The 18,352-nt window shown below is 39.8% G+C and overlaps 1 protein-coding gene across 1 annotated transcript in view; it reads left to right on the top strand.

The window, feature by feature from the left end:
* The window catches only part of CORIN (corin, serine peptidase), a 289,680-nt gene that overhangs the window by 113,941 nt on the left and 157,387 nt on the right, over positions 1-18,352 (top strand). Inside the window, 1 exon segment of the mRNA XM_030564547.1 lies at positions 14,884-15,065. Within this exon segment, the coding sequence (XP_030420407.1) occupies positions 14,884-15,065 (182 nt within the window).

The raw sequence follows: 18,352 nt of genomic DNA, 5'->3' as shown, positions 1-18,352 counted from the left end.
ATTAAAATCTTTTAAATGTCCCTTTTAAAGTATGAAACACAACCCATATTGAATTAGATGGCACCATCTGTTTACAGAGGGTGTTATTTTAAAGGACGTGCATGAGTTCACTGACTTGGTCATTTCCTGCAAGTTAGAAGTACATAGTCCTCACAACCCAATGGATTTTGTTTGGATTTTTTAATAAGACAGTTAGTGACAAATACTACTTAAAACTAATCATGGCTAATAGAAACTTTAGAGAATTGTTTTCTCTGCATTACTTTCACTGTATTGCCCAAGTCAGGATCTAAGATCATTTTTATTTTAAGACTGTTATCTACTTATATATACAAAGCATAAATATTCAGTGTTGGTCACCAAAGCATTTAAGCACTTGCCTAAGTCCAGCCCTATTGAGCAAATATATAAGCACATGTTTAATTTTAATCATGTGCTTGAGGCCCTTTTGAATTAATGAGACTTCCACGCTTTGCTGAATAAGGATGGTTTCCTCAATAGAGACCAAAACGTGCTTGGTACTTTACAGACAAATAAAAGGCACAGTAGTCCTTACCTTAAGGACCTTGTAATCTGAGACACTGATCCTGTAAATACTTACACACGTCCTTTGATTTACCTATGTGCCAGTTCTTGAAATTTTATCGAGTTTTGTGATATTTGTTGTTTTTCTTAAAGCATCATCTCTTGGAGTCAAGTGGTTACATGAAACTCTCAGATCTTTTTTTAAAGACAAGTTTCTAGCCCTTATAGTTGCGAAGAAAAGCTTGAAAATGTGACTTGAGTGAACTCAAAGGGCTCAAAACCCATAAAGCAAATAAAAATACCTCAAAATTAAGGCAGTTTTGCTTTCACATCCTGGCCCAAATCCTAGCTGAGCCAGGTCTAGACAGTTAGTTTCAGTTAGATGAACTTGTAGTTGGCCTTTCTGCTAGCTTCTGTATGAATTTGCTCAGAAATGGGAGGTTTGACTCGGGGTAGTTGGCTAGATCGAAATATCTTGGGTAAGTTTCTTCAGTATTGGTCATACTATTGTGTCTGAAGGAGGAAGAGAAGATTCCTTCTCTAAAAGAGGCATTGGCTGTTTCCGTCAGGAATGACACCTGTTGTTCATGACTTTCTTTCACAAGAAGGAAGGGCCTGGGTCTGATTCCTAAGACTTAGATTGAGACTCCTTTAGGGTATCCAGAACTTCTGATAAGTGAATATTCTGAGTTTTGGGAATGCCGGTGTGCTATCAATACCATCCCCAAAGCTTGATGCTCCAGTTAGCTACAAAAACATCTTGAGCAACTGTCATTCCATGTTCTGGTTCCATAGTGGGATGAAGTCTACTGCACTGAGGGAGATTGTTGTAGTGGTTGTGAAAAGGTTTGTGGATGATTTTGTAAGCCTGATTCTGCACTCACATTGGTTTATATCTCATGTAAATGTGAGCAGAACCCATCCCATCCCTGTCTCAAAGATTGCTAAACTTGGGGTCATCATGGGACTTGTGGCTAAGAAACTAGATAGGTAAGATGTGATCCAACCCATCTTGTAGAAAAACTATATAGACTGCAATAATGTATATTTGTGTAATGAACAATGTAAGGTATAACAATGTATAATATGTAAGGTACATATTAGTGTATGTTTATTGATACTTTAGAACAATATGCCAAGAACATTGTAAAGCACTAAAGGCCTGAAATGCTTGAAGACATACCACTTTACATTAAACAAGGACAGATTTTATTTTTTAAACAACAGCTTAAATTGTTCTGACATACATTTCCAGACAGTTGTGGCCAGTCCAGCTACAGCAGAGGTTAAAGAATTTAGAAGATTGCTCAAGACAGCAATACTGCAGATATTTAGTAATTTATTGCCATGGTGCATTTACTGCACAAGTCATCTTAACTTTTGCCCTTTCTTCACTTTGAGCACTTGCAAAACATGACAGCTGTTTATGTGGAAGAAAATATTTTAAGGCATCAAAGTCATACAATTTATCTTTGGATACATAACCATGTCATAATACCTCCCTGAGTTTTCACGTGCACTTGTGGTTCATGAAAGCTTATCTAGCTGATAAATAACATGTCAGAGCCCTTTCAGATCAAATCCTGACAGATGCTGAAAGCAAAAATTCTCAGACAACGAGAATCTTTAGGGTGAAGTGTGAGGTTGTGAACACTTTCATATATATGTATAAGATGCCCTACTCACCATTGTTACTAATCACCAAACACTATTAGCTCTTTGGCCATTGTAAAGTCAAAGAGCTATCCAGAATTGAATGATGAAGTCTACAACTTGAAGCATACCATTTTAATATAGAGCTGGAAGGATCAGCCTAGCTGATGACAACTTCACTCATTCCATAACCACCAAAACAATTTAATCATCAGAGGATCAGCATGCCAATCACATTGGTATCAATGCAACTGCAAAATCTTTAATGATTAGGGAAGTCGTAGACACAGTTAAGAGACCTGTTCTGACTACTTTAAATTGCTGACAAAATGATGATGATTTCACTCAGCAACTACAGAACAGTAATGATAATACCTCGCTCTTATATAGTGCTTTTTCATGAGTAGATTTCAAAGAACCGTGGAAGTATCATTATTCCCTTTTTACATTTGGGAAACTGAAACACAAGGAGCTAAAGTCACTCAACCAAGGTCACCCATCAGGCTAGTGGCAGAGCTGAGAACACAACCCAGGTCTCCTGAGATCTAGTCTAGTGATCTAGCCACTAGGCCACACTGCCTCCCAGCAGTTTATTCTCAGTAATTATAACTACATGAGGATTCTGTTGTTTTAGAAGTGAGCTCTTAGGGAGAGGCGCATTACTGATAAATACTCAAGATACTGTATGCTAGAATAAGTAAGATCAGATGCAGCCAGAGCTGTACTGCTGTACGAGACAAAATATACACCATCATTGCCAATCCCAACAATGTCAAAACTGACCATGTGCTATTTCAAGTTCAGGACTTTTAGCAGGGGTGCTGTTGTGTTTCTGTAGTACCTAGCACAATGGGACCCCAATCCCAATTAGGTCTTTGTATGCTGCCATAATATAAATACTGCACCAGCATACAACCTATGTATGGCAACAGGAAGATAGAATGGTTGAGAGGCTTAATGAACTTTTTAAACAAAGAGATTAAAAACCAGCAAAAATTTCTGACTAAGATAGCTGTTAAATAGTACTAAACCAATTATTGTGACTTTACATATTATGACAAGTGCCATACAAACTGCCATAGTAAATTGATGTTGTGAAAATGACATTGCCTGAACCCTCAATCTAAATGAAAAGAGGATAAATACATTTTAAAATGTCAGGCAAACTGACAATGACAGAAGCAAAACTGGTGGCCCACTATAATGAACAAAGGAAAGCTAACCTATGTGATCTTTCTTGGGGAAGGAGCAGAGTATTTGTATAGCAACCATTTACTAGCAAGCTACCATGTTTGATACAGGACTTTTTATTAATAAAGGAAATCTTGTCTCTGCTGACACTGATTATATAATCACCTAGAAAGCATGAGAGAATTCTCTTGAAAAACAAAACAAACAAGCAAACAAAAAACATAGAATGAGTCTACATATATCTATATTCATAAATACAGGACTGCTTGGGAGAAAAATGGAAGAACTATTGCTGAAAATAATTTAAACTAGATTGAAGGAGACTCTCTGGAATATATAGTATGGGGGAAAACAGCAGTAGCGGTGGGGGGCACATTAAATAATTTTGTAGATCTAGTCTGTGAAGAAACGGACATTTACTAAAGCAGTAGGCAGCAAATTATGTATCCAGTTGTCTCATTTTCCCTTTTCAGGGAGTAGGGCACTACTCCATTATGATCTTCAAAGATTTTCTCAGTCTGTTACCATCCATGAAAGCTTTTCCACATCACAGAAGCACTTCCTTCCACAGTGGAGAGAGTGTGTGTGTGTTTTGGGATGACTTGTGGGAGAGGATAGAGATGTATTGTTATTGAGCAGGGGAAAACATTTATCATACAATCTAGACATGGAAACATCCCTTTGAAAATATTTCATAACATTGCCCCCATGCGTTAGGGGAGGGAGGCATAAAAGGAAATCAGAAAGATGTTGTATAATATTTTACTGTTGAGTGTGTACAGTTCATATAATTGATTATGTGTACTTTCTGGTCTACAGATTGATATGTTAACTAGGGATCATAGGTCACTTGCTCCCTATGATGCCTATGATTTTTATATAACTTAAAACAGCATCAAGCCATCTATAATAAATGATGGGAGTTTATTCTAAGTAATTAAAACCATTATTCACATCGTATCAGGAAAGGAACATAATTACCCCTGTTAAGATTGGTCTAAAGATTTGTTTAAATATTTGAATTTGTAGTTCAGATAAACAAACCATTGTTCTTAAAACAAGGGAGGGAAATAGACGTATTTTGTGTAATCAGTCGGAACATACACTGCACCTGAGCTCTGAATACCTCGCTAGATCTTCACAGGCAGTAGGATAGAATTAGAGCAGAATTAGCACTGGATCATGTAACCTGTCAGACTTGTGTCAACCAGAATCAACAACTGAAGAGGCATAGTTGGACAAATATATTTTATTACATAACAACACTTTAATAGTAATTGTACATATTTTCTCTTTTTACAGATTGTAATAAAAGAATGGTTTCAGGTTGTACAGTAGTTAGGTTAAAAGGATTTTTTTTGAGAGTTCCCACACTTTTTAGTTGATGTTCCAGAAAGTACTTAGTTTCTTCTAACACCTAGTTTATCACTAATAACCTTTTAAACCATGTACAGTTCCAAAATAGTGAACTGAGTCATTTAGTGAGATAGATATGAACATTCCATAAGCTGATCCTTTTCACACCCGCAACAGGTTGGTAACTATTAAAACTTGAGTCCTTTCCTGTGGTGTTACATACACAGTTTTGTGTATTCCATCACTTTAGAAGAAACCAAAGAAATTAAATAATTACAATTTGCCCCATTACTCTCACACACATTCCAAAACTTGGTGGGCCATGGGATAGATGTTCTATAGGGTTAAATTAAAGAGTGTATGAAAGTCTAACTAGAACAACCCATTTGATACTTTGTTTTATAGACATAAATAATGTTTCCTATGTTTATTTTTTCCAATTCTGGGGTTTATTCTCATTTTAGCATAAACTTAATATAATATAAAAACAATGCTTTTAGACTGTTTTTAAAAATGGGCATCAAAAAGCCGTTACCAGTCAGTTTAATTAATGGTTTTGATTATTTTTAAAGAACCACTTAAATATATTAGATGTTGATTTTTTAAAATGGTTTTAAAAGTCAAACATAGTGTCACACATGTGCATAAAAAATGCTAGTGTTATCATAAAAATCATACAGACCTTATTGCAGTCCTTAGGCATCTTCACTCCTTTTCCGAGATATGGACATCTTAATTTCAGAAAAGGATTGCATGGTATTGGAACTTGGTACAGAAAAAGCTAGCTTTTCTGAACACAATCTGCCATTTTTGACACTATTTTATCTTGCCTTTCCAGTAGCAATGAAATCACACTTCAACACTGTTAGGAGAAGGCTCATTACAATATTTATAGAAATCTGAGGACAACTCATTAGACACATTCAAATGATTTAAGAGAAAGGTACAATATCTGAAATTTTCTTTCCGAAAGGTGTATTATAGATATGAGCAAAGTGCAGCAAGAAGGCTTTGTTGACATCAAAGGCAATGGTGTATTTCTTTGCACCATTGCTTACCATTTAAAAATCTGTCTATCAGAAGCCATTGCTGCTTCACTGGCATGCAGACCATTGAAAGCTCACATTGCTGAATCAAACCCATGCAAACTGTCCTCAAGTTTCCTCTCTAACTGTAGTCTAGTGTTCACTCTAATAATATTAAACAGTTGGTGTAAAATCCTGGCTCCACTCAAGTCAATGACAAAACTCCCATTGACTTCACTGGAGGTAGAATTTCACCTTTGGTACAAAGATCTTCTGATTATAGCTGCTTTATAATATGAATAAAAAATACAGTCAAGGATTATGTTTTAAATTTTAGAATACAATAAATAATAATGTGGGTGATGCCCCCACTTCACAGATGAGCAGCAATGCTGTGAGGGCTGGCCCTGCCCCCAGAGCCCTGATCATCTGGGGATAGATAGACTGGAGAAGCTGTACTCTCCACCTGTACCCCCTCACTCCCTGATCCCCAGCTGGCTAGATATCTGGCCCCTGCTGCCAGCCCTCTTATGATTGGAGGATGGGATTACTGTGATTCAAGGCCCTCTTGATGCTAACTGTCAGAGGACACAGAGATACAGTTAATAATATATGGAGATATACATATCTCATAGAACTGGAAGGGACCCTGAAGGGTCATTGAGTCTAGCCCCCTGCCTTTGCGAGCAGGACCAAGTACTGATTTTTGCCCCCGATCCCTAAATGGCCCCCTCAAGGATTGAACTCACAACCCTGGGTTTGGTAGGCGAATGCTCAAACCACTGAGCTATTCCTCCCCAGAATATCATCTATGGTTTCTAGTGAAAGCCTGTGTCACACTGGTCAATGTAATAATTGTAAGATATACATGGAAAATATATGAAGAGTTATGAATATGTACTAAAAATTATGTTCTCTGGGTCTGTGAGTTGACAGGTCACCAAAAGGTAATCCACATACACCTGGCATGCTTATATTACTCTGACTGGTCACATGCAAATTCAGTATTGTATCATTCACAATGAACGTCCTGTCTGAGCAAAATGCTAATCAATAGATTATGGGGGATGGAGGGAAAAACAAAAACAGCAGGACTTATCCTGCTTAGAAGTAAGACAAAATGACTGTTTGAAACTATATCTAGAGTACTGCGGAACCACTAGGTATTCCTTCAGTCTGTGAAGACAAGTTGCCTGTGGGACTTGATTTTGTGAGACGGGGTCTCAACCAAACTGGTTGAAAAGCCTGGGGTAAACTATCTTGTTAGAGATAGAAGTGGGTATTCACCCACAAAAGCTCATGCTCCAATATGTCTGTTAGTCTAATAGGTGCCACAGGACTCTTTGCTGCTTTTTAGGTAAGTTTAGTCTCTAGAAAGCATGTTATGATTTTGTTTTGTTTATATATAACCATTTGTTTAGAATATTTTTATCATTATCACTTCTTTGATGATAAATGTATTCTTGTTTTCACTATACATATAAAATTAAGTGCGCTGTGCTAAGCAAAGTGGTGATCCAGAGTTGAATCTTACAAGCGGTATGTACTGTTGCTTTGGGAACAGTGGATATAAGAGTTCTGGGAGAGTTCAGTGGAACATTCCAGAGTGACACCTGAAGGACTTGGGGGTTGATATGTACTTATACTAAACTGTACAGAGAAAGTGATGCCTGTTTGTGTTGCCAGAGGCAGGTGGTTTTAGGGAGCTGATCACAGACAAGGCTCTCTCACTGGGCTGGTGGTGGGGAGGTACCTCACAACCCTCAGGACCTTAGGAAAGTGTCACATTATCATTTAAGAAGGGACTCGGTGGCCTGCAGGAGAAAGCATATGCTGCTGCTGCAGAGACACAGCAGAGTCTGAGCTCAGGGCAGGGGGACAGGACCATGGAGCTGCCTGAGTGTTTGGTTCCTATGAGCCAGCACTGCACATGAGAATTGGACACAGCCCAAAGGGAAGGAAGTACCTTAATCTGGGACAAAGGAGTGGAGACTGGAGGGGCCCTGGAGACTGTTTATGATTGATGGAGGTAGAGTTCCTTTTAGGCATCTTGTATTTATGTTGTACTCCCACTAAGTGACTGTGCTTTACAATGGCACTGAGGTTCTGTACCTGCTAATAAAGGGGATAGGTGAATTCTTGCCTTTCCAAAGGTTGTAAGTGTTTGGAACAAACTAACAAAGAGTGGAGTCCCCACCACGTCTTTTGTAGGGTGCACATAGCACAGTCCTTGCATTTGAGCTCATGTATGTACTTGGGGGTAGATTTTGACTCAGGTGAAGGAAGCAAGGGCTTGTCTATTTGGTGATTTAGTGTGTGGCATGTCGGGATGTAAATCTACCGTGTTCTATCCTGACATGCACTAAATGCTCATATGAATCCTGCTGCTGTGAATTAGAAGTTCCACAGTGTGCTTTGAGGCACTTCTGAAACATCAGAATGTCACAAAAGAATAGCACAGGCATGTAGGGACAAAATCAGAAAGGCTAAGGCACAAAACTAATTACACCTAGCAAGGGCCATAAAAGGCAATAGGAAGAGGTTCTGTAAAACACATTAGAAACAAGACAAAGTTGAAGGAAAGTGTAGATTCACTACTTAATGGAGGAGGAAAGCTGACATGAAGAAAGCTGAGGTGTTTAATACTAATTTTGCTTGTGTTCACTAAAAATGTTAATTCTGACCAGATGCTTAGCACAATTCATATGGAGTGTTAATTATGACTGTCAATTAATGTGTAAAACTAACATTTGCCACTGTGGATACTAAAGTGATGGGTATGATAGAAACACTTTAGATAGAACACCTTAGGGATAGCACATGGAAACAGTGTTTTTTACAGGTCCATCCAAAAATACTAAGGCTGTCTGTTACTTCAGTAAGTTCTAAGCAATCATCCTTTGAGCAGAATGTCAAAGTATTGGCCCCAAGTGAATTAGTCAAGTATTTGATCAGGAAAAGTACTTGAAATTTCAGCATAAAATATTTAGTTGGGAAAACCTGAATTACATCTTTCCCAGTTTGTATAAAAGCAATCCTGTTTGTACATACTACATTATAAATCCATAGCTGAATTTGAAAAAAATAAATAATTATAAGGAAATGCAACTATATTCTTTTTCCTAGAAGTTATCATAACATCTGTTGCAGAAATAAAAAAAAGTTAATGTGAATTTCTGTTTACCTTGATAATAAGCCCATTTCCTGCTGTTGCCACACAATTCACAATGGAGAGGCAATTACAAGGGGTTCACAAAGAAATAACAGATATGAATTTCAAGGTTGGGGAAGAGAACCACAAAGTTAGAACTGGCACATAATAATGTAATTTCCTTCACCTGTGTTCAATGGGAGTTTTTTTGTAGAGCAGTGGGAGCAGAATTGGGCCCTAAAACTGTGTAAACTTTTTCTGTGTCCTGTGTTGGTGCCAAATAAATTATGAAAAGATTCTAACAGCACTGCCTGTTTATTTTAAAAAGCCTGGTCTCTTTGTAGTCGTAAATAAAGAGTAATCAAGATGGGAATGCTTAATCATCTTTTCATCCTTCAGGAGGTTAAGCAAATATGTCCATACTAAACTTGATCACTGTCCAAAAATATTTATTTTATGGAGCACAAGTGAGTGAATATTGTAAGTGGGCCAAATATTACAGTAATTGTTGGATAATCCTACCATTTCCTGGTTTGTCAAGGTATCTCTAGAGACCATACATTCTGTTGGTTTATTTAATCACCATGCAATTTTCCTTTAAAAGCCTAGTAATTTCTAAATTATTATCAAGATATTTGTATTATCCATACATGCATACTACAGTGTAACATTTAGACTTAGAATTGCATAAGATGACCAACTGAAGCTGAACTTTTTTCATATGCATGGTTTAGAAGAGATAAATCCATTTATATGTAGACAAGTTTCCTGAAAAAATTACCCAGGCCATGAAACTTTTAATGTATCTCGTGTGCATAAATCCCACCATTCTTATGCACCTGTGATGAATTTGGGCCAATATGTTGTAGCTACATTTGCAAAGATTAGGATAGCCGCATCACTATCTAACAGAGTTAGTCACATTCTTCACATCACTTAGAAGAAATATATGGCAGAACTGCCAGTGCTGCAACATAGCAATTCGTAAATTATTTTGAGGACTGTAGATTTAGATAGTGAGTGCTAAGATCAAATAGGGACACAAAGCATTTCAGTAATGCTTTTCATATGAGATTGTCAGAATACTTTATTTTTAAAAATATTTTTAAAAATGTGTCCCTCCCCTTTGTCACTGTGTTTGTACAAATCTTAAAAACAATACAAAATTAGTTAGCCAGTGTTCACTAAAAATAACTACACCCAAACCATAGAATTGTTAAACATAACAAATGACCCTGTCATTACCCCACCAGCAAAGGTTAAAACAGGTGGCCAACCTATGGCTGCAGAAAAGCATGCGGCTCTTCAGAAGTTAATATGTGGCTCCTTGCATAGGCGCCAACCTTCCAGTGTGCGAGGGGGAGATGTGCTCACTGCTCAACCCCTAACTCTGCAACAGGCCCTGCCCCTACTTCACCTCTTCCCCCAAGGCCCCAACTCCTTCCTGCCCCCTTCCCTGAGCCTGCTATGCTCTCACTCCTCTCCCTCTCCCTCCCCCCAGAGACTCCTACATGCCGCAGGAGGCACGGGGAAGGATGGGGAGGCGCTGATCAGCAGAGCTGCTTGCAGGCAGGGGGTGGGGGAGCTGATGGGGGGCTGCTGAGGTAATATTGTGGCTCTTCGGCAATGTATATAGGTAAATTCTGGCTCCTCCTCAGGCGCATGTTAGCCACCCCTGGGTTAAATGAATAGATGGATTTTTAACTGTGCCTTGAGTCCAACAGAGGGGCTCTATCAGATTAATGGGAGAGGCTCATAGTTAATGAATTAGTCAGTAGTCTCATTAATTATGCCCCTTACATCTTTCCCTTCAAATGTAGTTGTGTATTGTAATTTACACATTTTCTTACATTTGAATGAACAGTTGGGACTTTAAAAGATCAGCCTATATAGATTATGGCTAAATTCAGAAAATTAGTCTCTAGTTCTGTTTTAGCTATATGGCACCTCATTTATTGCTGAGATATTGGAATGGTTCAGCCTCACATAACTTCACCACCATTTAAAAACATCTATGAAACTATTTCTTCTAGAATTTTCTATATACATGCACACACGTTATGGACTTAATTGTTCAACCCTTATTCATGCAAGTCTATGGAACTACTGTACTCATGTGCGTAACTTTGCCCACACACGATCATGCATATATAGCCTTTTATAAGCACTAAGTAACTGTGATCATGCATATATAGCCTTTTCATAAGCATAAGTAATTTTGCCCAGAAATAAATAGCCTTTTATGATCATGCATATATAACCTTTCATACACACATACTTTCTGTTGGTTTATTAATTACCATACAATTGTCCTTTAATAGTCTAGTAATTTCTAAATTATTATCAAGCTATTTGCATTATCCATACATGCATTTTGGGATAAAAAAAATAAAAGTGCCTGGAAGGAAATTGTTAATTAATTTTGTCATGCCATATTCCCAGAAGCGAGATAGGGACTGTGTTAGGCCTTTTCTGCAGATAAACATTGACAGGCACTGAAAGGCCCCATATACACGTTCCCTCTCATATTTTCACTCTCTCTCTTTCTCCAAAAATAGGCTCCATAAAAAACAGGGAAAGTGTTTTTTGAATGACTTTATCTGAAGTGGTTTTACTGGTTCTGATAGCGAGTCTTAGATTGCCAGAACAGTGTGCTGGCAACATCAAGAAAATGTTAATAACCAGCAGCTCTTACTGTCAACAGGAGAATCCAGAAGACATTTGTTTTTCTTCTGCAGATGGCCAGACCTTTTACATGATATCGAAACTATCTGCTTTCAGCATGACATAAAGTTGTGGTGAAAGGTACTATTTTAGAATGTAAGTGCTTATTTCCAAGCAACAAACTGCCAACTACAGATAATCACTCAGGGAGCCACAGAAGACAAGTTTAGAGAGACAGATCTTTATCTCAGGTATGAGATAATTCCTGCATTTCAGAGTGTAAAGTGCATTAGCACGTGTGAAAGTCCTTAGTGTGACTTAGAAACATATCTCTAAAGACAGTTCCATGTCCAGAACATATCTCCAGCACACAGTCAATCAGGATGCCCTGTGAACATGTTAAGGGTACTGGTTGTACATTCACTTCATTAGTGTTTAAAGCAGAGAAATGCCATCAGACTGATTTCAGAAACACTAGTCAACACAATAGGTCAAGGGGGAAAACTGAAATCTCAGGCTCTTTTGATTTTGATCTCATACAATTTTTATATTTATAAAATAGAAGGCTCGTTCTCATAAACATGTGAGGTGATTCATCTTTCTTCCCTTCTCTAGTGGTAATCTGATAGGTACTGTAGCTTTTTGATCCCCAACATAGTATCACTTTGTTATTATTGACCAGTTAATCCACTTTTACACTCAAACAGGAAAAACAGTGAAGTCAGGAAGAGCTGCTGAGCGCTCAGCACTTCTGAAAATCAGGCCACTTATTTAGGAGCCTATATATATGGATATGAAAATCTTGGCCTATATAGTCTCCAAATTGTAGTCACTTAGGGCTGAACGCTTATTACAGTGCTCACTCTGAGTAGCCAGACTGGGTTGTGAGTAGATGAGCAAGAGGGAAGAATCCTCTCTCACAGACCTAGAGCATATGCAGAGCCCTTCAATGGGGGCTCTGCTGAATTAGACCTCCATGCTCCATACACATCCCTGCTGTGGGGTGGAGGACCTACATGGTGGCAGATCCTCTGGCCTGGCCCTTTCCTTCCCCACATCCTGCACTCTGCCATGCGGATAACTCCTAATGAGTAGGGGTTCCCAAATCGGGTACCGAACCTTGCACTGAGAAACTGCACTTCCTCCTCTTCCAGGGGACCCTTTCCAACTTTAGGGGAAAGGACAGGACTTGTCCCTTAGTGATAAATAACCACGCCCAATCACGTACATTATAAATCGCTGTGAGGTTATTTCCACTAGAATGGTTGTGTGGAGAGGTATAAGGGTTTTACTAGCATGAGTTTAGGATATGCTCATAGCTCACTCATGACAGACATGCAGGAGTAATGCTGGTCATCCCAAACCATTCAGATATGTCCTACTAAGCCATCTCCCCAGAACTTACTCTAATATTCCAAACCCTGGAGTGGCTCTGAGCAGAAGCCATTTTTATTTGAATCTGCCGGTCAGAGAACTGTTTCCTTGTTCCCACAAACTTGGAATTTCTCCTATAAAAATTACTCCCTTCCTGGGGACTGAGAATGAGCAAGACTCAGTTCTGGGCTGATAGCAACTATTGCATAAGCTTTAGTTTCTGCCATCTTATGGTACTAAAGTTATAGAAATATGAACTTTATACTATTGAAGATTCCCAGCTCTCAATCGGGATATACAGTACCTACTTTTAATCCTGGAAAGGTCTGAGATCATACTCTAATGCCAGGATATTTCATAGGTTCCTAGAAATTACCATATTGGATCAGACCAGTGGTCCAGCTAGTCCAGTTTCTTAGCTTTAACATTGGCCAGTACCAGCTGCTTCAGAGGAAGGTTCAAGAAACCTTGAAGAAATGAGTTATGGAATAACCTGCCCACAAGAAAAGTTTCTTCCTAATCCCCATTAGTTAGAAGCTGGTTTATTTCCTCAAGCAAAAGAGTTGATATCCCTTCAAAACCCTGAGCTAGTTTTAATCCTTACTCTAATAACTTGGGATATTCTTCCAATCCATATAAATAATCCTTTTCTGAATCCTGTTAAACTCTTGTCCTCAATAGTATCTTGCAGTGAGTTCCGTAAGCTAGTTGTGTCGTATGAAAAATAATTTTTTAATTAGTTTTAAATTTGCCAACTTTTAATTTAATTGAATCTCCTTGTTTGGGAATTATAATGAAGGGTGCATAGAATTCCTGATTTACCTTCTCTATATCATTTACTATTTTATATATATTAATCATTTCCTTTCTTATTTGTATCCTCTGTAAGATAAATAGTGCCAGTTTTTTCAATCATTTATCATATCAGAGTTTTTCTTATCACCTGTCTCTAAACCTAATCTATTGTTGCTGATATGCCTTTTTTGAGATAGGACAAAGTATTCCAGATGAGGGTACCACTGGTTTATATAATGGTGTTATCATATTTTCAGTACTATTCTCCATCCCATTCCTCATACAGTTTGTTTGTTTATTTGACCACTATTGCACACTGAGCAGAGTTTCATCGAGGTGGCCATAATGATAGTCACATCTTCCTGAGCTGCTAATGCTAATTTAGAATCTAGCAAGGTGTATGAACACTTCACATTATTTCTTCCTATATGTATTATTTTGTATTTGTCAGCACTGGATTTCATCTGCCATCATGTTGCCCTTTCATGTAGCTTGGTTCGGTCCCTCTGATGCTTCTCACAGTTTTCTCAAGTCTTGACTAACTTTACAAATTTTGCTACCTCACTGATCACTTCCCTTTCCAGATCATTCATAAATGTATTAATATATAGAAAAAATAGAAAAATCCAATTAGATCGTTATTGGAGGTATTTCACATTTATGAGTTGTAATTTTTCTCTTATTCTGATTGTGTGTGTGTGTATGACTAGGGAAGACCAAAGGGAAGAGGTATATACATACATATATGTCAGAGTGAGAAAATAAAATAGACAAGTACAATTTCTTTGTACCTGTTACACTGTTTTTTTCAATCAAGTTTAAATCATGTTTAATCTTCATTGCTAATCTGGTTTGTAGAATATTTTGGCTGCTCAGCTTGGATGGGATTGACCTTAGTAAGAAATTGGTTTGAATTTAACTTGGATTTAAATTTATTTTAAAAGACAATGTAAATGGGACCTTTGATGAATAATGAAGACTTAGTTCCAGATCATTTTATCCACTTTTGTATTACTCTTCATAGTTTTCCTGAACATACAATTACTCAAAAATGTTGTTTTTTTAAATTAAAAAGTAGAGAAAAAAGTAGAAATAATTTTGTAAAACAATAGATTATTTCTTTGTTTCTTCTTTCTTTCTTTCCTCTAGTCGAGGACTCCTGCCCTGTAGATCATTTTGTGAGGCAGCAAAGGAAGGTTGTGAACCAGTTCTGGGGATGGTGAATTCTTCATGGCCTGAGTTCCTCAGATGCTCCCAGTTTCAAAACAGAACTGAAAATGACAATACCACGAGGGTCTGCTTCTCGCCATGGCAAGAGAGAGGAAAACAACGTACGTTAACTCTGTTTTAATCATCAAATTTAATTTATTAGGTTTTGCTTAATAACATATCTTTGGGTAAAGCCTTCAAAATCAAAGCTTCCAGGGTATGAAATTGTGATTATAAAATGAGGCTGGTAGTGTGGCCTGTTGTTAAGGTTGCTCAACACTTCCCATTATGAGAGCCTGATATAAGTTGTTGTTTTGTCTAGGGCTGGCTCTAGGATTTTTGCCACCCCAGGCAATTTTTGGCCGCCCCTCCACTTTTTTTTCGTGCTCCCCTGCCCCCAACCCCGCCGCAATTCCACCCTTTCCGAACCCCTTCCCCAAATCCCCAGCCCTGCCTCTTCCCCTGGGCGTGCCGCATTCCCCTCCTATTTGCTTCCTGGGCCCCCCCCGCAACCTCCCGCCCTAGCTCACCTCTGGTCCACCTGCTCCCCTGGGTGCACCGCCACTCTGCTTCTCCCCCCTCCCACTCAGGCGGAGTGGACGTGAGCTAGGGTGGTGGGGTGCAGGAAGTAACGGGGGGTAGAGGAACTGCTCCCAGCTCCAGCTCACCTCCGCTCAACCACTGCTGCCTCCCCCGAGCGCCCGCTGCTCAGCTTCTCCTCCCTCCCAGACATGCTGCACAAAACAGCTGTTTCACGTGCAGCAAGCCTGGGAGGGAGGGGGGAGAAGCGGAGCGGTGGCAGCACGCTCAGGGGAGCAGGCGGAGGTGGAGCGGAGGCAAGCTGGGGCGGCGAGCTGGAGTGGTGGGGGCACTTTTTCCCCATGCCCCAGAGTCAGCACCTATGATGGCTGGTGCCAGAATGCTGTCCCTAAAAATGTGCCGTCCCAAGCACCTGCCTGTTTTGCTGGTGCCTGGAGCCGGCCCTGGTTTTGACAAACGTTAACCATTTGTGCTGAAATTTTCCATGCTGTGTGCATGCTGGAGGCTGATATTTTGAGGGGAGAATTTCAGCCAAAACAGTACAGCCGCTTCCAAGAACAAGGCTAGGGAAAAGCAATAAAATAATAAAATGCGGTGACCTTTTCTCTGAAAACCTCTAGGACCCCCATTCTTTGGAGTAAGATCTTGAAATTTGGCAAAGGGGTAGCCTTTGTGTCAGGGATGTGCCTTGTGATGTTCCTGTGAAAATCCACCCAAATTTGGTCAAATTTATAAGCCTTTTAGGAATCGCAGATTGCACATGCTCAATACAGACTTAGACTTTAGGAGCTAAAACCTCCAAAGATTCTGTGTGCACTGAGCATGCTCCATCCTAGTACTGACAAGACTGTGCATACACTGTCCCTGCAGAGTGACTGAGTAAGTTCCATTCCGAGGGGGAGCCAAACACTGGAATTGAAGGCAGGGGGGAGGAAGGTGCTGGACTCAGATGCAGGGAGGACAAGGACTGTGCTGGGAAGGAAAAGAGTGAATTGGGATAAGTAGCCAAAGAGACTGAGTCTCAAGTGGGAGGGAGAGAAACTGTGTCCAGAAGTTGGGAGGGGACTTGATTTTGAAGCTGGGGTGGGAGGAGACTGGGACTTGCTGAGTAAGGAGATGGGGACTGGGAGGTGGTGGGGGTGTGGGAAGGGGAGCTAGAGATTTGTTGGGGAGGGAGATAGGGGTGGGGAAGGCTGGGACTGGTTGGATAAGGAGACTGGGAGATGGGAATGGGGAAGACTGGGACTAGGAACTAGTAGGGGCAGGGGAAGGGGGAGACAGATCTGGATGTGGAGGAGAGAACAAGGATTGGAAGGTCAAAGAGACTGAAACAAGGAGTCAGGGGGTTGGGAGACTGAGACTGGCTAAAGAGCAAGGGGTGTGTGTGTGTAGGGGGAGTGGAGGGAGTTTGGGACTGGAAGCCAGTGGAGAACAGGAAATAGTGGCAGGAGGCTGGGGGGTTGGAGGGGGAAAAGAGGCAGATTAGATGAAGAGCTGGGAAGGGGGAACTAGCACCGGCTGGGCCAGGAGATTAGGACTGGGAGCATGAGATGGGAAGTGCTTGGAAGGGGCAATACTAGGATTTGGACAGGGAGCCCAGAAAGGGAGACTTGCATTAGCTGGGCAAGAAGACTGGGATGAGAAAGAAGCCTGAGGAGAGGAGACTGGGACTGGTTTGGCAAGGTGAATGGAGCTCGGATGAGAAGCCAGCTGTGAGGAAGAGAGAGGACAGGGCTGTGCAAACTGCAGTGATCTTGGTTTATTATATGCAGTTCTGACATGCTTCCGATTAAAGCAAAAGGTAATTTAAATTGTGTTTTTGCTTGGACATGCACAAATAATGGGCGTGTGCTCTTATGTGTATATGAAGAGATTCCAGGTAGAATGTGTGATGGAAACTACAGAATAGTGAATATTTTTCATTTTTAAGAGCATTTCTATTTTCACTCTGGCTTCTGACAGAGAGTGTCTGAATATTGTGTGCTCTCTACATATTTTATTACTTCGAAACTATGGTCCTCAATATTTTGCTCTTAAGACTCATGTGGATTTTAGGGGATTCTAAGGGGCAGTCCATATACCTGACTGTGTTTCCATTCGGTTTGCCAGGACCACAAACACTTATCACAATGGCCAATTACAAGGCTCCCTGATTTTTGTTTGCCAGGCAGAATGAGGAGTGCTTAGCAGACAAACATATCCATGTGAGAGCTATTGTTATCTGTCTCCCAGCCCCATTTTCCCACTACAGGTAAGGATGGAACTCACATCCAGGAAAATAGGGGAAAGAGCAGAGGTACTACTCTCAGTTGCCAGGAGGTAAGGAGAAAGAGAGAAGAGTGCCAGCAGCTGAGGAGATGAGGTTGAAAAAGAATGCTAAATGTACCTCTCTGTAGGATTTAGACTTTTCTGTCTTAAAGACACAATGTCAAATATAGATGCCACTGTGACCAAAACAACACAATGCAAGTATATCACAATGCAATAATTTCATGGTCCTCTGTAACTTTAGTCAAAGGACAAAATGGCTTCTCAGCTGTTAAATGCCACCAATGAAATACAGGAGAGTTTTAAATCAAAATTTTTTTAGTTGCAAATGTCACAAGGGAACCTGGGTTTTTGAAAAATGTTAGCAACTTCTAAGGCTGGTATTCTGTAGGTCTTGTTTCAAAATGAAAGCAACACGGAAGACAAGGCCACTTAGCACTCTCCCATTGCCTGCCAAACATCTCATTATGCAGCCCATTTTCTTTTCCATTTTCCATTATTATGCGGAATGTGCCCACTAAAGGCTGAAAGAGAAATTGGCTGATATAAAAATACAGAGCTCTGGGAATTCAGCTGCAGAGGTTTTAAAAAATATATTTGC

Source organism: Gopherus evgoodei, chromosome 5 (genome assembly GCF_007399415.2).
Source record: "Gopherus evgoodei ecotype Sinaloan lineage chromosome 5, rGopEvg1_v1.p, whole genome shotgun sequence".
Taxonomy (NCBI): Eukaryota; Metazoa; Chordata; order Testudines; family Testudinidae; genus Gopherus; species Gopherus evgoodei.
The sequence above is the reverse complement of the archived record's forward strand: the minus strand, read 5'-3'. Positions and strand labels throughout refer to the sequence as shown.